This window comes from Mauremys reevesii, linkage group 10, assembly GCF_016161935.1.
Source record: "Mauremys reevesii isolate NIE-2019 linkage group 10, ASM1616193v1, whole genome shotgun sequence".
Taxonomy (NCBI): Eukaryota; Metazoa; Chordata; order Testudines; family Geoemydidae; genus Mauremys; species Mauremys reevesii.
In genome coordinates this window covers 16,027,692-16,049,707 of record NC_052632.1, presented here as the reverse complement: position 1 = coordinate 16,049,707, position 22,016 = coordinate 16,027,692, and the positions used below count along the sequence as shown (strand labels likewise).

Here is a 22,016-nt window from a genome sequence, read left to right as displayed (position 1 = left end):
TATTTTGTATCTCTGCGTTGTGAAAGGGAACATGTAATACAGAGATCTAGCACTAAGTTAGGGGATCCATGTTCTTTAGGTACCTACCGCCCGTATAAGATGATCATCACATTACTTTGGTATGGACATAGCTCACTGCCGATATGTAGCTCTCCTCCATTTTCAATCAATATATGTCGAGTTCGCAAAACTATAGGCTGTGTATTGTCCTTAATTACCAGTTTTCCTAAGGAAAAAAATAATGGTATGAAGTTTTAAAACATAGCAAGTCACCAGAGTTAGTGGTGCTATTGTGCAAAAAGCAGGGCCAGCTTTCCCAATTGCATGAGAGAGAAATGTCAAACATATTCCCCAAAACTGCTTTAGGGCCAGATCCTAAAGTGTGTATTTGGCTTTTACTCAGACAAACTCTCACTGAAGTCAATGGAGTTTTGTATAGAGAGGGACTGAATAGGAGACTGCACAAGGACTTACGAGTTAATGCTGAACAAAAGTGGTTAATGCTAGCAGTCATCAGCAACAAAATAGGGTACTGTCCTTTTAGTCAAAGAGTAAACACATATCTGCCTTGTCCTGAGACCCTAAGAATATCCTTGCTTCATTATGACATTATCTGTACAGCAAATTGCTAGGATAGGGTTTACAAAGGAAACTGTAGGACCAGAACTATTAAGCAAGTCGATGTATTTTTGTAAATTCTCCAGAGAAGACAACAAACAAGCGACTCTTAGCTGCCCAGAGCTGATATCATCCCTATCATCACCCACCCTGGTACGAAATTGAAGTTGGCATTATCCAATATTTGCTCTACCTCATAGCACCCTGGAGGAAGCTGTCCCTGTGCCATATGTGCTGATCTAAGTAGACCTAATGGAGAACCCTTGTCCCCTGGCTTGGCTCTCAGGCTGGCAGAAGGATTTACCTCCGTCTGTGATGTGGATAGAGTGGACGGTTGCAGAGGAAGAGAGAAGGAGCTTCCTGCCTTTGCTGACTTCAATGTGTTGCTCTTCATCATGACCAGCGTTCCAGGATTCCAGCTCAGGATCCTGATCAGGACACACTGAGGCTGCTTCTGCTGATAGAGATGAAGGGAGATGATACAATTATCCTGGATTCACTCAAGAAAGAAAATGTTACATCTATGCCCTTGATGTTGTCATGCTCGATAAATTACATTCAAAGAGGATGCCTCTTCCCTGAAATGCAAAGATGTCCCACCTTGATTGGACTGTATTTGGGTCATGATAACAGGAAAATGATAAGTTTGGGAACATAGATTCATAGCCTATCAGGGTTGGAAGGGACCTCAGGAGGCCATCTAGTCCAACCCCCTGCTCAAAGTAGAACCAATCCCCCAACTAAATCATCCCAGCCAGGGCTTTGTCAAGCCTGACCTTAAAAACCTCTAAAGGAGGAGATTCCATCACCTCCCTAGGTAACCCATTCCAGTGCTTCACCATCCTCCTAAGGAAAAACTTTTTCACAATATCCAACCTAAACCTCCCCTACTGCAATTTGAGACCATTACTCCATGCTCTGCTGGACTCAGGAAGCACAAAAAACCTTACTACCTTGCACAGCAAAACATCACTGGTCCCACCGAATCAAGATAATGGTAGAGAAAAGGGGAGGATTTTGCCCTTAATGTTACAGCTCTGCCTGTCAATGTCCAGCTATAATATGGGCAGTCTGTCACTAGCTGCACAAAGGTGTCTGCTCTGGGGAGCAAATGAAAAAGGAGAAAATAAGACCCAACCTGAACCATCACCTAAACATGAGCTAATGCCAAACAATACCTGTGAGGTTGGTAAACTTAAAGGGGGAAAAAAAGCCATACACTTCTACAACCTTTACTCTTCAGTTGGGATTGGAAGCATGAATGGTTTAAATACCATAATAGCCAGGATAGTTCTCAGGGAGATTCCAGTCTGACCAAAGCCAGGAAGAGCTAGAAATCTCATGAGAGAATGGTTGGCTTCATTATATCTTTCACACAGAAGAGAAGGATCCACCCTCCCGAGGGTTGCACATCATTGGTCTCCACATACATACACACACATCTCAATTGTGCTCATGCACCAAACCCAAGGGCATCTCATGTTACAAGTATTTAAGATAAGATATTTCTCTGCTTTAATCTTACCCAACACATTAGCCCCATGTCTACTCTAGTTCAACAAGGGGTGTGTGTGTGTGTGTGTGTGTTTGTTTCATGATGGTTAAAAACTTCCTAATGAAAGAAGATTGTTTAAACTCCCATTGTCCTCAATGAATCCTTTCCCGCAGGTTCTCATCAGTTCTTGTAACTTCGCCTAGTGCGATCAGTTTTAAGACTCTCTCACTGTCAAGATCTCCCTCACTGACATCAAGAAATACTGACACAATTAGGGAGCTATATAGTCTGTATTCTTTTGCCACTAGAAAACAAGAAGGACAATTGGAATTCTGTAACATCCTGAACAAAATCTGTCCATCTGCAGTCAGTTTTCCTGTCAGATCCCAAATCAACTCCAACTCTTAAGAAAACAATAGAATTTGATCAGCCACTGGTTTGGTGTCTCTGAAGGACATCCTCTATTGAGACTCCAAAGGACCAGTTATCTAGGGTAGCAAGTGACATTTCATGTGTGCAACATGTGTCCTGGCTCTAGATGAGTTCTTTATACAGAAATGCAGGGATCGAGTCAAAGAATGCTAATAATTGTGGAGCATGATTCAAACACTGAAAAACATCGAGGACTCAAATCAAATATATGCACCAGCTCAAACTGGAGTGATTCCATTGGTATCAATGGTATTCCTCCCAATTTACACTGGAGCAGAATAGATCAGAGACTCAGGCTCCTGATCTCTACTGGGAGACGTATAGAATTAATAAGAGTAGCCTGAAAAAGAAATAATTCAGGCAGTAGATAGAACTTGCATTGCAAGCAGATGCCTGAAAACACTAATTTGAATAGACAACAGTCAAAAAAATGATCGAGGGTTCGACAAGGGACAAGAATAATTGGAAGTGTGCTCACATCGAGATTATAAAAATCAATCACAGACACTGCCATTTGAGTCAAATGTAAAGGTGTAATCTTCCAAACAGGCTAAGCTGGATGGGTAAAAGGCAGCTCATTCTTATTATTTGTTTTTCGTGGGTGCTTTCCCAACATTCAAGAAAAGACAGCACCAGCCCTGAGGAATTCAGAGTCTAACAACAGGCAGAGAAGTAGACAGAGGTTAGGGGGAGGGGATTTACTCTTATGACTTGGATTTAAATTAGCAAAAGCCAGGATAATTCAGAGTTAAAGGTCCAAGCTCCTTTCTTAACCCATTCATACCAGGAGCAGTGGAGAAACTCTACAATCCAATCCTAGTCTGTGTTCTCCAGCAAGACATCCATTGCCAGCCATAGAAGGACTGAAACAGCTAAAGGGTTAACTGGTTCTCTAGTACCCACTTACTTCATCACAGATCTAATGTCAGCCTTATCTATGAATCTCCTGGTCTTTTTGCACTCAGATGCCAGCTCCCCTTCAGGGCACTCTGTGGAATTAGCTACGTTTCCTTTTGGGCCTAAAATTCCCAAAGCAAAGCAGACAGTGTACCTCATGTTGTTGCTTAATGATGGCTTTGGGGGTTAAATTAGGGAGAATTAAAAAAAAAAAGTCAGAAACAAATCAGCCATACTTAGAATATAGAGAATACCACAGTGAGGAGAGATGTAGCTGGGAAAGGGTGAACCTAATGCATGAAATGCTTTTACATTTATCAGCAAGACCCAGAGAAGGACCGAGGAAGCATCCAGGGACAGGATGGCTTTTTGCTCTCCCCATAATTTCTAATGTTCTAGCCATGAGGGCAGAGCTAGGACAATGCAATAAAATGCTCAAAGCACATCTCAGAACGACAGCTCTTGGGCTATTTTATAAACTTGGCTTATTCAGCTTCTTCACTTCACATAGCATTTTCAATTGCTTAGTAGTTTTCTCCTTTGCCTTTAACGAAGCTGCTCTAAACTAGGGAGGCTGGTGAACTTGGGAAACAAATCCTGTTATGTATTTCCCCACATTGCTTGTGCTGTAACCTCCCTGCAGACACTGGATCAAGGACTGAAAAGACACCTGACCTACAGCTGCACTTTCCCGAGTTACAAATACTGTTGTTATTTAGATACCTTCTGTTGGCTGGAAACTTACCTGTGCGTACGGAAGAGATTACAAATAGAAGAGAAACAAAAGTGATGACCAGGTCCATCCTGGGAAGGGAGGCTGCTTTCAGTATTCTTAGTTCTGTGGAGACCTGTGACAAAGAACACCAAGACAGGAATTAGATCTTTGTCAACTCAAGCATATTTTAAGCAAAAGTTACACAGGACATGGAGAAAGGTTTACAGCCTGTTTTCTGACTAAGCAGGCCTTCACTTTTCACCCTTCTTGACTTGTTAGAGAAGAACAGGAAAACAAGAACACCCCCTCCCACCCAACATATTCCCCTTTGTTAGGTTTAATATTCAGATATTCAAACATGTACACAGAAGGAAATCACAACATGTGACAGGAAACCTCTTAGGAATGCAGTATAAACACATATGGTATCAGGACTGTGGATGGCTGCATACTCACATGTGCAACCCTCCCCGCCCAGAATGAAAAGAACACAGGATCAGATTTTCAGAGTGGCCTCAATGTGAGTACCTTAAAGCATATGCCTGTGTTCTGGCAACCATGTTCAGTGCATCCCAAAATTCTGACCTGTGGTCACAGTTGCAGTTTTGAATCTGCACCTTCTGGACTTTTGGGTGCTCAGTCACTCAGCCACTCCAAATTGCAATTCTGGGAACAAAGCTAAAGGATGCTTTTAGAAATTTCCCCCGTGAAGATCTAGCTTCAGTGTCATGACATTTAGATTTGGAGTGGGCTGGAGCGCTGTCTTTAAGTAATCCCACTGTGTCTAGGATTACTGTGATTATAGCCCATATGCTAAGAGGCCTGATTATGCAACTCTGCCTCATGCTGGTGAGAGTTCACGGACATGAATAGTCCCACGGAGGTCAAGGGTTGTGTATTTCTGTGCATACTACTTATGTAAAATGTTCACTCATATGTATTTGTAAGGCATTGTTTAAAATCCATATTCTTTAACCAGTATAGTCCTTGGAGCCATTACATTTCATTGTGCAATTCTGTAGTGATGGACTTTTAAAGAAACTTGTTTGTAATCTGTATAATGGTTATAAAATAATACAGAGTCAGCATATGATTAGACAGATTGTTCATTCATCTGTTATATCCATAGGGTTCTTCTGTATGTCAACTAACATCAGTTTAGGCTCCTCTTCGTATTTACATACATTTGCTTTTAAAGTCACTGATAGTTGTGTGAGCATCTTGAGCGCAGTCTCTTCAAACACAATGTTTGGTTGCAAATAAGACCCTTAGGTTCTTTTCCAAATTAAATAAACCTCCTTATGCAGACACAAGGAACCTATTCATATTGCAAAGTAAAAGAGTGTCAAATATTTGTTTAGAAAAATCACATTGGTTTGGAGTTATACAGGTAAAAACAATAAAAGATAACTCTGGGGAGCTCCAATTTCTTACCTAAGAAAACTTCAATTATTGTACTTATCCTCTTGTAATAAAAAAAAACACCCCAAGATTTAGTCTGGAACAAATTCCACAGCTGAAATAAATACAGGAGGTGTCCGCGCTGTGCATGTAAATGGTAAAATTTTAATTACAACTACTTACCCAAAACATATTGCCATGAAATTTGAGGCATTGTATTAAAAGTAGCATTATAACCAAATTTGTCAAGAATAGGGTGATCAGATGTCCTGATTTTATAAAGACAGTCCTCATATTTGGGGCTTTGTCTTATATAGGCACCTATTATCCCCCACTCCCTGTCCCGATTTTTCACACTTGCAGTCTGGTCACCCTGGTCAAGAAACTTCCCAACGGGAAATAAGTTTGCTTGTACAGTTGTAGGGCATAGTAACATGAGGATTGCTGGTCACATGGCTCATGCCCACTGAGTGAAAGCAACATTCTATCCATGAGTGACAATACAGACAGCATGCCACGTGATACTCAGTGTTAAAAAGGATATTGCAGGATAGTAGAGAAAAAGCAATACACACAGTAATAGTGTTGGTCTGAATTTTGTCATCAAACCTTCCCACCAAACTCCCCCCGCCCCCAAAAAAAAGGAAGCCATTTTCATCAAATTGATTTGAAGAACATGCCAACTTTGACAAAATTTTGTTAAAAAGATTAAGTGAAACATTTCAATAATGTTAAAACATCCTGTTTTGGCATCTTCAGTATCAAACACTTTGATTTTTCATTTCAAAATGACTTTTCCAAATGAAATAGTGTTTTTATATAAAAACAGTTTGAAGAAAGTTAAAAAGTCAAAATTAAAATGAAATGTTTCTGTTTTATCAAAACGAAATGTCCCAGGTGTTTAAAAACATGACCTTTTTAGAATTTCATTTTTCTGGAAATTAAAAAAAATTTTCATTCCATTTTGGAACTGGCGAAATTTCAAAATAATGGAATTTCCTGCAAAATGGAAAATCTATTTTCTTCCTAGCTCTACTCAGTAATGGCTTAATCTCCGATTGATGTACATTTTCAGTGAGTAGTAACCGTTCAGTAGGATTGTGGTCAGAACTAAGCAGCATGTGTCTGACCATTTAACAGTGTCAACATTTTATACGCTAACAATGTTATAGTAAGTGTTATTGAAGTACCAGTGACCATTAAAAAGTCAACATTTGCCCACTGTTATTACACAATCTGATTTGAAATAGGGTAAGTATTGTCTATTTTAAGTATAAGCACAAACTGTGCTGTTGTGATACCGCAGTATAGCGGTGCATGTGGAAGCGACTTTGTAATGATGACTGAGGCACATCAGTTTTGTTTGAAGGCATACATTTTCTAAAATGAATGGTTTGGTCTTTCATTTATAACACATTGGTTAGATACAAAAGGTATGAAGTTTGACAGGGATAGCATGCATTTTCTATCTCATTATTGGGTAGTAAAGAAATTTCTTTGCCAGAATGCAAGGACAGTTGTCACTTCCTCTGGCCATTGCTTCCTTTGGAGGCAACAGCTATGGTTTACTGCCAGCCAGTGCTAAATGGCTTTGTCCTCAAGCTCGCACAGCATGGTGTGGACCAAGAATACAAACATTTAAAATATAGACATTTTTGGAGATGCCGCTTGTGTTGGGCCCAAATAACTTCTGCAGAATCTAAACTGCTGTGATTAAAACAAGCTCTTTCCTGTTCTCTGACTAAATGGAAGGGGGGCTCAGTTCAGTTCTCAGTGTTCACTAGCACTGTTAGTACAAACTGGCATCCTTTTTGGATGTCCCAGAGAGGCCAAGGAGAACAAGTTCCGCTCCCACTACAAACAGTGCCTCTGCTGGGCCAGATTTGAATTACACTGACAGAGCCATGTGGGAAAAATACGGTTCCTGTTCTGGGGATAAACAGAAGATCTCAGGTTCCGTGGGTGTCAATTCAACACCTTTCACAAGTGCTAGAGTCAAACAATTAAAAAAAAAATTAAGAAGGGGAAAAATGACTCTTTTCATTCATGCCTTCCGTGCGGGAGGGTTTCAGAATAGTGCCTGCTGCAAATGGGTTGTTTTGTTAGCTTAGAGTCATGTGGGAATAAAGCAATCAAGCTCCAGCTTACTTGAACGGACGCCATATTATTAAGTTCAACTATGAAGTAATAATTTCTGTCAACAAATGGCTATATATATTCAAATATTCTGAAAGCGCAAGGGCTGTGAAAGAATCCTTCTAAATAAATCTTGAATGTTTCTCAAACTCCATCCGCAAATTCTCTGTTGGGTGAGAAAAGTTTTTTTCATTTAGCCGTTAAAAGCCACCTGGCAATTGTGAGTGGGAGTCATATCCCTACGTCTGGCAAGACACACTCTTTGGAAGGATCCAACAGCTGGGAATCATTTCAAAAAGAGTGAATATTAGCAGACAATGCTAAAAGTAGATACAGGAAGCCATTAGTCAGTGCTTAGACGGCTGCTACTGCAGGTGTCAATAGTCATAATGCACTAGAAAGCATTAAAGAATTCTGTAGAAAGGAGCCCCCTGATCTATCTAGTTCTTCGTAGTTGTATGCTGAAGCAGACAGAGAACAGATGGTGCTGAGGGGAAAATGTAAACATACATTTAAAGACAGCTTGAGATTTAAAAAAATTCATAATGAAATAAGTGTGGGCTCTCTAAAGTTCCTCAGTCAGTGGGGCGTAGGTGGGGGAAGGGAGAATTACTCTTCTCCTCACAGGTACATCTCATGGTTGTCAAGGTAATAGCCCAATCTGACTGATGACTGCAAAGAACATTGAAAGCCATTTTGCGTTACAGATGTCTTTGGTGCTATTAAACGGGTAACAATGTAGAGGGAAATGCTCAGTTGAAAGAGAAGCCTGTAATCTCCACACTAACTGGAAAGTGGAAAATGGGCAGAAATGGCAAGCATTTAAACAGGAGCATTCCCTTTCTTTTCTCTCCTCTCACAGTATAGGGGGTAGGATGCTGGACTGGGACTCAGGAGATTGGGGTTAAATTTCTGACTCAATAACGGATTTCCTGCATGATCCTGGGCAAGTCACTTAATCTCTCTGTGCCTCAGTTCCCCTCTGTAAAATGGGGATAAATGACATTTCCCTTCCTCACAGGGGTATTGTGAGGATAGTATTCATTACTGATTATGAGGTATTCAATTATTACTACAATGCTGAAGCCATAGAAGTACCAAGACAGGTAGATAGTTATCTAGTAGCCTAGACACCCTGGCCAAGATTTTCAAAAGTGACTCATGACTGTGGATAACTCAGATTCTGGGACCAATACGATATACCTGGAATGGGGCTGATCATTAGAATGTGGGTCCTCAACACTTTCTGAAAATGAAGCTCCTTTAGGGTGTCTGAAGGTAGGCATCCAAAAATGGCTGGGGACACCTGAAGTCACTAGTAGTTACTTATGAAAAGTTTGGCCTATGGGCCTGAGCCTTCTCACACTGAAGTCAAGGAAGAACTTTTATAAACTAGAACGGAAAATGGACATGGGAAAGTATATAGCACCTTAGCTACTCTAGAATCTCTTTGTAAGATCGGTGGTCCACAGAGCAGATCTGCACAGAACAGTACACATACTTAAAGAGAGATAAAAGAGATGATGATTTGGTGTTTCTTTTAATGGAATTGCCAAGCTGAGTGATATCAGAGAGACAACATCACCAGATTGTGTGTCCCACTGCATGCTGTGCTTGGTGAAAACTGGAGCTTTCATTATACTTAGGAAAGATTAGTCTGAGCCCATGTTTAGATTTCAGTGTTTTGGTGGCCAGTTCAGAAGTGCATTGGAAGCTTCCTTGTTCATGTGCAAAGCGCTCTGGGCTGATCAGGAAACTGATTTCTGAGAAAGGAATGGGAAGTTTAATTAGCGCCTATGCTGTCCTTTTACTGCCATCACACTTGTGATGACAGTTCACATTCCCTATGCTGAGAGAATATTGCTCTTTGCCTGTAACAGGCCATTTCACATCTTAACTCAAGCTGGGAAAACTGACTTGACAAGTACATTTGGCTTTCTTCACCTTGGATACATCCGCCTTTCTTTACACTGACATTCCTGAGCTAGGGTGAACCATCACACAGCAGGCTGCTAATACATTTCTGTAGTTATTTAAAAGCCTTCATCCAGCCCTGCCACCATGCAAACAAATATCCAGGGATTTCCAATTCAAATGCTTGCATGACCTTAGCCCCAGTGACATAAATGCAGCATTGTTAAATCTTAAATGGTACTGTACATGAGTTTGATGTTGTTTTTGCCATCTGTACATTAGGCAGATTTTTGTGGCAAGGCAAGGGAAAAGGGAACCAAATAAAGATGATGATCTTGAAGTAGAATAGTTGAACCAATCATTCTTTACAATTGGCTTAATACTGGAGCCAGAAACAGAACCTGACCGCTCTCTCTCAACCTGGGTTCCCTATCAATTTATCTAACATTTTCCTCTCCTGGGAAGGGGATTTAGTTCAGTTCCTCTCTACGTATACTTGCTGCAAGTTCTTTCATTCTGATTCCTCCAAGCAGATCCTGGGAGGTGCTGAGTGCTTTTATCTCCTACCAATTTCAGAGGAAGTTGAAGAAGGACAGCACTTCATAAAAATCAGACCCACAGGCCTCTAAAGTTTTGGGCAGCATTTTTCAAAACACGTAGGTCATTTAGAAGCCTAAGTCCCACTTTCAAAAGTGATTTAGGCACGAAGGAGGCTACGTCTCACAAAGTCAATGAGACTTAGGTGGTTTAAAAATGTCTACCCTTTGCAAATAAAGGAGAAGGAAAGCCTTTGTGTATTACTCAGGAAGATGGCCAGTTGTCTCAGACTGGCAGTTGGTGGCATAATGTAATGCGCATATTGGCTGCATTTGGAGGTGGGTGCATTTACACATTTGCTAAGACGCAGCACAGGAATTTTTTGCAAATACAGCTAAGTTCCCTGGACAAATGGGGCCAAGTTTTGAAGAGGTCTAAGCCAGCCTCTTTACTTGCACCCACACACTCATATATGCAGTTTTTAGTGCACGCGCCATTGAAATTTAGAAGCAGCTTTTGAAACATTTGTCTCTGGTATCCTCAGGGGCGGCTTTAGGTATTTTGCCGCCCCAAGCACGGCAGGCAGGCTGCATTCAGCGGCTTGCCTGCGGGAGGTCCCTGGTCCCGCGGATTCGGCAGCACGCCTGCGGGAGGTCCGCTGAAGCCGCGGGACCAGCGGACCCTCTGCAGGCATGCCGCCGAAGGCAACCTGCCTGCCTCCCTCGTGGCAACCGGCAGAGCGCCCCCGTGGCTTGCCGCCCCAGGCACGCACTTGGCGTGCTGGTGTCTGGAGCCGCCCCTGGGTATCCTGAGTGTCCAGGTGGAAATAGTGTCCTTTGTTGAATGTTCATAGCTTTGGGGTCTCTTTAACCCTGACTGGAAGGAAAGTTTTTCCAGGAGCCCAATGGGCTAGTCACACAGCACTACCCAGGGTTCCACATTGGGATGCAAATATTTTTCTTTTTGCTTTTGTGGCACTTTACTCTTTGTGTCTGGCTCACCTTAGCTCCTTGCCTGTTTCCCCTGGACACTTGCCACTTGGCTTAATTTTGGGAGGAAAGGTATTCTTCAGAAGGTTGGGTACACGACTTTCCTTCCCCCAGCTTCTCCTTCACCAGCTGTTAGCGTTAGACTGGGTGTAGGACTCTGCGTTATATTACTAGGATTCAGGATCTGGATCTGTCTGATATGATCAAATAAATCTCCAGGATAATAAAGAGCATGTACCATCAGTGATTTGTTCCAATGTTGGGGCTCAAACTCACAGCCAAATACCTCTTGCTCTTACGGCCTCAGAAAACTGAATTGGGTTATAAGAGGACTTCAAAAGCACTTAACAGTGCTGCTTGGAGGGTTCAGTCCTCATCTTATCTAGATTTTTATATAACACTCATCACCTCATATAGAGCTTGATCCTGCTTCCTTTTCCTCCAGTGGCCCATGGAATTTATCACATCACTTTGTACATTACCTTTTGAACCTCATCGAGGTCTTCCTCAGTCTGGCTAATGATCCAGAAAAAAAGCTCTGTTACCTTGTTTGTTTTGGCAATGAATCCACAATCCACTCCTCTCCTCAGGCAGTTTCTCTCTGACCACCTCAGGTGTCCTACCTCATAGGCTCAAGAGATCAAGTCACTCAGAGTGCTCTGAATCGCGTCAGCTTTGTAGCACAATGGCTTGGTCCCACGTCAGTGGCATGACGTTGCTGGACAGTGAGTATGCAAGCCATTCATCAGAGAGCAAGAATCTAGCCAACAAAACACTAACCTCAACATGTAAAAGTCTCTTTGGTTGTTTCAGCTGTGAAGTCTTCAAAGCACAGAACAGATATTGGTAATGCAGCCCTCACCTCCCTGGCCCATAACTTGTGCACATGTATCAAAAATTCAAAGGAGAAACAAAGCAGTAGTGCAGAATATGGGTCTACTCAGTGAAATAAGGCTTAGCTTTAATATGCAATGATCCAATTACATAATATACTGAGGAAAGAAGTGGAGTTAATTCTATAGAAGGACTAGTATAAAATTACCAATTTATCCAAAATAAATTATATAAGGCTATCTATTAACATGAATTTATACACACACATTGGAGACATATACCATTAGGTATGTTTATAGACATTACATTCACATACATGTATACAAATTTTATACATATAGTATAAAAATGATGTCAACATCTATGCATTAACATTTCTGATAGGACTGACTCCATCATTTGAGTCAGAATTTCACTCACCTCATTCAGTTTCAGTCAAGGGAGACGCCAAAAGCAAGATGGAGTCATGATGACCACACATGGGGAGAGTTTGAAGGCCCCTGGCCTGGCCTTTCATTTTGAATTATCTTCCCTTCCATTCAATCTGTTTGACCCCCTCATTGAAGCTGAAATTGTCACAGCTAGACAGACAATTAACTGTTTCAATGGGGCTGAGAAACATGCTGTACCTTTGCTGAATCTTGCTCACCAACCTAGGCATCATCTGGGCCAACAGGACAGGAGCTCGTATACCATGGTGATGAAGATAACCAGACAAACAACCTATACTTTAACTGTGTGTCACTAATAAGACGAAAATTACTGTTTGCAGTGTTCATTGACAAACACCGGCAGATAAAGCAAGTCCCATTTCCCCCACTGAATTATGGGAAAGCTCTTGCTGCTCTCACTCACTCAACACACTCATTCTGCTCCACAAGAGATCATCAAGTGCTTCATTCATACCACTGAACTGCATATGCATTCAAAAAAAAAAATCATGCCGAGTGCATCTTCACATTTCTAGAAAATCCCTAAATTGTGTCCATCAACTGCAGTGACAGAACTTCATTTGGAAAAGATAGAATGGGAATGAGAAGCGATTCTGCTGAATGCACCTAGGATGCACTTAAGTTCTTATTACAGTATTTAGGCTACTGGACGTCAGTTCTCTGATCTGAGCGGAGGATCACATGATCTTTAATTCACAATCAGTTTTACCTGTAATTTTAGTTTTTCCTTTTATATAGCTTTCCTGGGAATTTAGTGTTGATTGACAGCTGAGGAGACCAGCACTCCTTCTATCCATAGAGCAAAGATAACAGTATTGCAAGCTTCCCCATCACTGACCTGCCAATGATCTGAAACTAGAAGGATAACCCCCAGAGATGAGAAAATATTCTGGATGATGACACAATCCATTAGTTTTTGGCCTCAGCCAAAACTGCTAACAAAGTTGTCAATTAGTGCTAGTTGCACTGCTGATTGTTCTATGAACAACTGCCTCCTAGGAAATGCACTGAGGAACATGCCATTTTATAAACAAAGAAAAAGAAATAAAAATTGCTGATTTATTTTTTGGGGTGCAAAGGTTATCAAAATAGCCCCCTGGCATCTAACTCTCCATGTACTCTGCAGTCTGTAGACATAGGAAACACTAATTTCAATTTAAAACTGTAAAAGCCCTTGTCCAGCTTTTGACGTCTAGCACAGTGTAAAATCTCAGATAAATCCATTTCCTCAGTAATAATAGGAACAAAATCATCAAGTCATCTGTTTACACTGCAAGTTTACTCTAGTCAGCAGCTTTAGGTGAAGTCCTGGGCCCCCTGAAGTTAATGGGAGTTTTGCCATTGACTTAAAATGGGAGCAGGATTCTACCTTTCCTCACCCTCCCAAATAATATCCTTTCCTTGTTGCATCCACACACCTGCTGGTTCAAATCAGGCCCATCACCAAGATCAGCGAAGCACCTAAAATGTGACCTTAATTAATAAATGTCTAATACCCTGAAGGAGTTTGGAAAACATTTTACGGACAATCTCATCGTTATTAGCAGTCAATCAAATCTAAATACATTTCAAATTTTAGTCCAATTGGTTTTTAAAATTCTCAGCATTTTGGATTGCTGCACCTCTCAAAACAGATATTTACCTGCATGGTTTCAAAATTACCTCTCCTTTATTGTTATTATCGGTAGCACAATGTTAACCAAAATTCCAGTGCAGTCACTGCCAGATAAGTCAATACCTGGTTGTCAATACCAGTTGTTTCCCACTTTCCATTCAATGATATTATGTCTTAATTACTGCAAGAAGCAGCAGTTTAAAGAAAAACCACAAAGAAAGAGCCTGTATGTGCCAGCAATGGCCCAGATACTCTGCCTTACACAACCAAACTGCTATTGACATCAGCAGGAGAAAAGTCCACGTGAGCATCACCTGAGGAAGGTAAGATTTGGCCTTACCATACCAGGACAACTTATCTCGATTCATATACTTGGGAGCCTTTAATCAAATTTTCTTGCCAGTAGAGTAGACATGATTTCACAGTCATTAGCTACAGATAGAAACAATTGCACAACAGTTGTATATAATAAGCCTGATGAGAAAGAAGATATTATAAGATTATTGTGAGCTTATCTGTTGATGCGCATTGATTTTATTAACTTCAGTTCATCTAAGGAGCTGTGGCAGATGTTTTTTCTTGTTAATTTTGTGTTTTGTTTTTAAAGCAAACCTAGATTTGAATGGAGGTCATTGGATTCCGGAGTGCAAATTAAAGGCAGAATGAAGGGTAGGAGTTGTTGCCTACCTCTGATGGGGTTCACCTCCTTTCCTGGATACTGTGAACTTTTCTTTGCCAAATTTCATTCCTGACTCATAAGCTTCCGAGGAGCAAATTTTCACCTTTGGAATGCACCGGATTGTACCAAATGGCAGGTATTTTCTGGTTTCCTTGGGAAAAAGTAGCCTTTAGGGCCTTTAACTATCTCCCAACCCAGCAAAACCATTCCATCCACGCATTACTTGAAAAACAAAGCTTAACCCACACTTTGTAAGATCAGAATATATTTATTAGTTATAAAAAAAATACAAATGAAAAATCAGCCTGACACAAACCCATAAAAACAACACCATCCAAAGTTACACTGTGAGTTGCAGGATTTGCCTGGCTGATGTTAAGCCAACAACAACGCAGCAAGATTAAATTGTCTGATTTCCCCAGCCACTCTGGAGTTGTTTTGTAAGTGGTTCAGATACAGAAAGAATTCTAAAACTCTGCAGAGTTAGCTGAACATTTGTATTCTCTCAACATCAAGGGAACATAATGCTGTAGAAAAGCAGTTTTCTGATTAGCAGCTTGGTTAAGGATTTTAATCCAGGAGGGTCTGGCCTGTCCTTTATATCCAAGCATAGCAAAACTCCCTGAAAAAGGAGAGACAAAAAGAGTGACCCTCTGTATCACTGGGTTAAGGGAATAACCGTTTATTGTCATGACACAAACTCACTGCACAGATCAAGGAAACATTTTGGCCATCCCTTTGCTTGGATTATAGTAACATAGCATTTTATAAAAGACATAAGGAAGGAGGAAGGAGAGGAACAAAGCCTGAGATAAACCACATTGAAGCAGTATTCTGATTGCACTGTCCTCAGGAATTTCAATTAACTAACTGTGACGGAGGTCCCAGGTTTGAGTTAGTGGGACTATTGTTCTGTTGTCTGTTTTTAAATGCTGTTATTTTTTCATATCTGACTGGATGAAAATGGCTAGGGAATTTTGAATCCTTATTTTATTAGGTTAGATCAGTTTTCTCGGCCATGCCTAGGCCATTGTTCCCTGTGTTGACTCCCCGTAGACTGTGGGCTCAATCCTACTCATGCAACAGGACTATTAATGTAAACACTTTTCACCTGAGTAAAAGTTGCAGTTCCAGGCAACAAGATCCCAATCCTGTTCCCGCTAAGGTGAACAGCAGTTTTGACAGTGGCTTCAGTGCAATCAGGTTCAAACCACATGCATTTAGAGGAAATGTTTCATCCCTCATTAACATATAATCACCTCTGGAATGGATTGTGCACTGTTAAAATAGCTGCCAGACAATGTCAGAGTTGTGGAGTCAAATACTGCATACAACTGAAGCATCAGGGGGAATTTTAATATAATTACCCAGATTCAAGTTTGGGACTAACACCCTGGTGCTTCTGAAAAGCCAGTTCTTTGGTTTCTTATTTCATCCAAAAGAGAGCAGCAGCACACTATCACTTAGCTACCTACCAAACTATCAGCACCTTTAGCTTCCTGCAGCAACATGGATTTTCATTAAGATAGGTGATTCTGTGTGAAGCATTTCCATTTCTTTCTACACCACCAGAGTAGTGATACAGAGAGCCACAGTGGAGGACAGAATCATGCATGTAAAGTACCCTGAATAGAGCTAATCAGGAAGGGTTTTTAGATCCCAAAAAAAATTACACAAAAAAAAAAAGTTTTCAATTTTCTTCAAAAATTTCTGTGTTTTCATCAAAAAACTGAAAACATTTTGGTTTTCTGCCAAAGACTGAAATTTTTAGGGTTTCAATGGCTAAAAAAATGAAAATTATTTTCTGCAAAGTTAAAAAAACAGCTGATCAGTAACTAAAATGAGCACAAAGGCACACCCACCCTCCTTGCTCTGAAGTGTATGTTCTCCACTTATTATAAGAATAATATGAGTGAGTTAACATGGCTACTTAAACCAGGCATCAGAGTAAGTTTAAATAAATTTTTCTGGATAAGTTACTTCACTGCTGTAAACAGATGCCAAAGAAAAAAAGAAGTGTGACTGAAAATACAGCCAACTCCAATTCTGACCTCTGCTTAAGAGGTATCAAACTGAATCACAGATGGCTGGCTGATTTTCTTATCAACTAAAGGAATTACTCCACAAAAGCGGTACTTGGCCGACCTTCTATTTTCCAGTAGGATTACTGTGTGGAAATACGGCCCCACCAGTACAGTGTGCACATGGCTGCTACATTCACACTAAACCTTTGACAAGAATTTCAGCTAAAATCAGCAAGAGACAGGAAATCCAAGATTAAGTCTGTTGGTCTGGGGCACTACAGCCTAATCGAGTACCTCTGATATTCTTGGAGCTATGCAGTTCTTCAGCACAATGGTGGGAGGTACTTGGTTTCAAATTCTGTCCTCAGGTGCATGCATGCAACTCCTTTGGAAGGGGAATTGTGTGCAATTGGGGGTGGAATTTGATCTGGAGGACGGAAGTGCAGACGTAAATCTGGCTGTCCCTTCCTTTGATTATTCTGCTCCCACGGAAGTCAATGGGAGTTTTATCTGCCGCAGCAGCAGGGTCAGTGCTAGCTCACTTTAAGAAGGTCTGACCTTGCTATGTTTTCTCGGTCTGAAGAGAGCGGGTGTTTGTCCTGCCTAAGGACCAATTAATGGTATTAGGATTGGGCCACAGTTTTGTATCACTATATTCCCCCCCACCTTCCTTTTTGTTCCTTTACAAATATCTTTATTGATTTTAAAATAAGGATATGAAACTCTAGATGGCCTGATTAAACCATTGATGCCAATGGAAAGAAATCCATTGACTACAGTGGGCTTTGGATGGGGCCCCGGGAGGGCAACAAACTCTGGAAAAACAACCAAAAGGCACTTCACCTTCCTTGCAGAAGTCAATCCACTGACTGGAAACTGAAGTGGTACTGAGGGTGGGATAGGTACCCCAGCAAAGACAGTGCTAGCCACTTCCATTAAAGGGAATGATGGAAAAACACCTAGTCCAGATTGCAATCTAGTTCATCCAAAATTATCTCAAGTTTTTTGGTCTGGAAATAAGGCTGGAAAACAACTTTTTAGATCTGGGTTTCTTCATCTCCCAGTTGGGTTGTGACTACAGTGAGAAAAGCCCTTGTTACGTATTTGGTATTTTGGAATGTCTGCTTCTAGTCTTGGGAAGTGCAGAGGTGCAAAAAAACACTAAAAAAGAACAGAGATCAACTGTCTGGTTTCAGTTTTGAGAAAAAGGCTCAGCTTCTTATTTTTATCTGAACTGAAGGGGCACTTCATTATAGATTAGTTGATCACTGTAAAATGTCTTGCTACTGCAAATGATCTGCAGGAAATCAAGGTAAAAGTATAAGTAGGGTTGTCCAAAACTGGTGATTTTTTTTCCATCGTGATCTACATTTTGCTCTCATCTGAACTTCATTTCAGGGTATTTTTCTTTCTCATTAAACTTAACTTCATGGCTGGTTTTTCCTCTGAAAACATTTGAATTTTAAAGTTGGAGTCTACCCTTTGATCAGAAACTGATTAATTTCCACTGGAAAAATGAGGCTTTTTTTGTTTTGTTTTTTGGAGTGAAAAGTTCACAAAATGTGGCTATTTATTGGTGAGACCGGTTCAGTTTTTGATTTGTAACAAAAGGTAAAAATTCCTCAAATTTTTGCCTAGCTCTGAGGCTCGAGCTTTTCAACATTTTTCCCTAGATCATATTGGTATAGTATATATTTATAAACTCAGAAGGTGGTGCCTGTACATTTTTGCTAGACAAATGCACTTTCCGTTTTAGTCAAAGAAGGCATGGCAGTGTAATTCACATAAATATAGTCACCTTTTTTGTGGAAGACAATAGGCTTTGCAGAACCTAACCTTGTAAAAACAGACATTTCAGAGCTTCCCATCATTTCTGACCCGTCTTTAGAGCACACAAGAACAACTGAGCTGAAAAGAAGGACAATTATTATAGCACAATAGCATAAGACTATTCTTGCTAAGTGTCTGTTGCATCTTTATGCCCCAGTTCAGGAAAGCACTTAAGCATATGCCTAAGTCCCATTGACTTCAATCACACACAACAATGCTTTAAGTTAAGCATGTGCTTCAATGCTTTCCTGAATCAGGGCTTTACCTTTTCAATGTCACCTTCATTTCATTCTGAACCAAAGCAAAGCAAAAATTATTGTAAAAGCATATCCTACATAGGGTGTTGATATCTACCCCCAGGAAAAATTCACTTGAAATACAATATAGTCCCAAACTCAAACACATTCATAACATCTGCATTTTGCATCTGATTCTCAATCAAGCCTGAGGCTGGCCTCTAACCTCACAGATGCAATTTTGAGCCCACAATGAATTGCACCTGCAATGAATTATAGGCCCAGTTGATAGCATTCAGGTGACTGACTACCTGTTTGTGCCTGTGAAATATGCACCCAGACCATGTATGTATCTATGTGGGTATGTGTGAGTAGATTATTTCATATATTCACACATACATATGATGGCGTGTCCACCCCACACAAGCCCATGAGTGGTTACGGTGGTTAGCTGGGCCAATTAACTCCTCAGGTTGCACCTGGAGGAGGAGCCAGGAAGCAGGGATTAATTGGATGAGGCTCAGCTGGATGGGGAAAAGAGGGCACATAAAGCCTAGTAGCTGACAGCAGCACTCTGCAGTTGCTCCCTGGTTGAAAAGAGACGTGAGGGGCTGGCAAACCCAGAAAAGGAGGGAGAGTCACAAGAGGCCCAGGGAGAGACAGTAAGGTCCAGGAGAGACCAGACCTTGGCTGCTGAGTACAGGATCTGAGTTGGAACCTAGAGTTCTACTCCTGAGGGTGGATCAGGGTTCTCCTACCAGCCACTAGGGAAGTGGCTCAGACCAGGCAGTGGAGAACAGACTGCCTGGGACAGTTTGAATGGGAAGACTGATATCCCAGAAGGGAGGACCAGAGTGACCTGGCCAGAGCTGGAGCGAGTGGGGCTGCCGGGTGAGAGAGAATGATGGGTGGAGAGATCTTCAGAGGAGGGCACAGCACCCGGAAAGAGCTAATCCCCAGAGGGACCAGGAGGTGGCACCCCTAGCAGTGAATGGATCCTGTGACAATACACATGGGATAGCTCAGCAGTGTTTGTATCCATGGTCATGAACTGCTCGGAAATGCCTTGGAGTGAAAGTCTGTTTTCTGGTTATTTGACCTGCTTTTACCAGCAGCCAAGAATTTTTCTATAAATCTCTGCTGTTCCATGTTTATGTGGTGACACAGGAAACCACAAGGAATGTGGAACAGACACAGATGATCCAGCTCACTGCCGAAGCACATCTAAGGTAACAGAGCCGGCAGGTCAATTAACTGGCTTGCCCAAGACAAGTCCTGTGGGAGAGTCTGGCACACCTCTGATTCTTCTCCATCAAAAAAAGCAAACAACCACCAGCAAGAATAAACAAACTCTCTCTCGTTTCAGCAATGGAAAAAAATGAGTTATCCCCTGCCAGGAAATTGCTGCCGTTTCAGTTGGACACCAGGGTAAGTTAATAGAACTGCAAATGTCATTGCAAAAGGCCTTAGGTACCTCACAGTGAAAAACAAACTGTTAACTCAAATGGAAGTGCCAGTTTTCCAGAAAATTTGTCTCCATCTGCAGTCTGTGTAACCCTCTGAGAGAAGCATAGTGATTTATTTTTTTTAATTTTCTGGAGAAAATTTGATTTTTTGGAAAAGCTTCAGTCTGTCAGATTTCACCAGGCACAAGATCAGCTATGAAAAGTAGCTCATTTTCCTCTTTGTCTATCACCCACATGTTGCTACATGAATTTAAACTTTCAGCACCCTGCTTACCTCTCTTCTACAGATGTTTGAACATAATCAGTTATTGCACTGGCAGCATTTATAGCACTAACTGTGTCAAAGTGCCGCCTACTCACGACTGCGCCTGAACATGCGTCTAGCACCAAGAAGAATATCCCCTGGCTATTGAACTGGAAAATTTCATCATTTATCTGCAACCAAAATACAGGTTAGGATTAGCTGAAGCAGACTGTGGACAAATAGGCAGCTTTAAACTCTGGTCCTATCTCTTGTGTTTATAATTCCCTTCTCACAGACAGGTGAGAATATCAAGCATTTATACTCTAAAATTTATCATTAATATGTAAGAGGTACCAACTCCTGAAGAGGTTTTATCATTGGAGATAATGAAGAATAATAGTTTTTCCTAAGTCTGGTGAGCTGTGTGCTATATGAAAAGAGAGGAAGTCGGGGTCTGCCTCAAAGAACCTAGTTTCTATATTAAAACAATAGAGTTGTGAAACACAATACACCGGTGGTCACATTTTCAGCCTACTTTTAATCAAGCCTCTGTTCACACAGGTGCATTTAAGGTCAGTTAGATGTCTCAGTACCTGGTTTAAAAAATGGTTCTTTCCCTTGACAACTTCAATTTTTTCAGTGGAAATTTGATTACTAAGAAAATTGTCAAGCAGAAATATTTTGATTGGGGAAATGCTGCCACCGGCGTCATGGGAGTTGTAGTTCAGGTACCTCATGCTCCAGTTCTCCTCAACAGAAATTTAGAACTAGGACTACTCAATACCATGGCATGGTATTGAAGCTCATGTAGTTCTCCATCAGGGAGCTGCATAACTATGGGTAAGGCTAAGATTTCGTCATGGATATTTTAGTAAAAGTTGCGGGCAATAAACAACAATCCATGGAGGCCTGTGACACTTACTTAGAATACTCTGGAGGAACACTGCCAGGGCTTGCAACTGCTCCAGCCCCAACAGGGGCGGCTCTAGGATTTCCACCGCCCCAAGCATGGTGGCACGCGCGCGGGGGGCGCTCTGCCAGTCGTTGGTCCCACAGCGCCGGTGGACCTCTCGCAGACGTGCCTGCGGAGGGTCCACTGGTCCCGCGGCTCCGGTGGACCTCCCGCAGGCATGCCTGCGGATGCTCCACCGGCGCCGCGGGACCAGCGGCCCATCCGCAGGCACGTCTGCGGGAGGTCCGCCGGAGCCGCCTGCCACCCTCCCATGGGACGCTGCCCCAAGCGCACGCTTGGTGCGCTGGGGTCTGGAGCCGGCCCTGAGCCCCAGCCACTGTTCCGGTGGCCCCGGGGCTGGTCTGCCAGTCCGCTGTTCTGGTGGCTGCTGTTCCAACATAGCCGGGGCTGACACCTGCTCCAGAAGAAGTTCCAGAAAGTCACAGAATCTGTGCCCTCAATGACAGAATTGTAATCTTAACTATGGGTGACCTTCTGTACTAATACCTTATGGCAGTGTTTCCCAAAATTGGGACGCTGCTTGTGGAGG

General features: G+C 41.7%; 2 protein-coding genes across 6 annotated transcripts in view; both read right to left on the bottom strand.

Annotated features, from left to right (window-relative positions):
- LOC120372809 (cell migration inducing hyaluronidase 1) overlaps positions 1-22,016 on the bottom strand; it is a 138,717-nt gene that overhangs the window by 59,041 nt on the left and 57,660 nt on the right. For 2 of the 5 annotated variants that reach the window (XM_039490201.1, XM_039490203.1), the window contains exons 2-4: positions 4,188-4,290; positions 923-1,075; positions 88-226 (exon numbers count right to left, since the gene is read on the bottom strand). In XM_039490201.1, the coding sequence (XP_039346135.1) occupies positions 88-226; positions 923-1,075; positions 4,188-4,245 (350 nt within the window). In that variant the 5' untranslated portion in view covers positions 4,246-4,290. Of the gene's footprint in view, positions 1-87; positions 227-922; positions 1,076-4,187; positions 4,291-13,129; positions 13,242-22,016 lie in introns of those variants that run through there. The other 3 variants (XM_039490204.1, XM_039490206.1, XM_039490202.1) reach the window with 2 other exon arrangements.
- The window catches only part of LOC120372811 (cell surface hyaluronidase-like), a 76,938-nt gene continuing 69,876 nt past the window's right edge, over positions 14,955-22,016 (bottom strand). The window contains exons 23-25 of the mRNA XM_039490208.1: positions 20,545-20,705; positions 18,537-18,646; positions 14,955-15,336 (exon numbers count right to left, since the gene is read on the bottom strand). Of these exons, the coding sequence (XP_039346142.1) occupies positions 15,182-15,336; positions 18,537-18,646; positions 20,545-20,705 (426 nt within the window). The 3' untranslated portion in view covers positions 14,955-15,181. The remainder of the gene's footprint in view (positions 15,337-18,536; positions 18,647-20,544; positions 20,706-22,016) is intronic.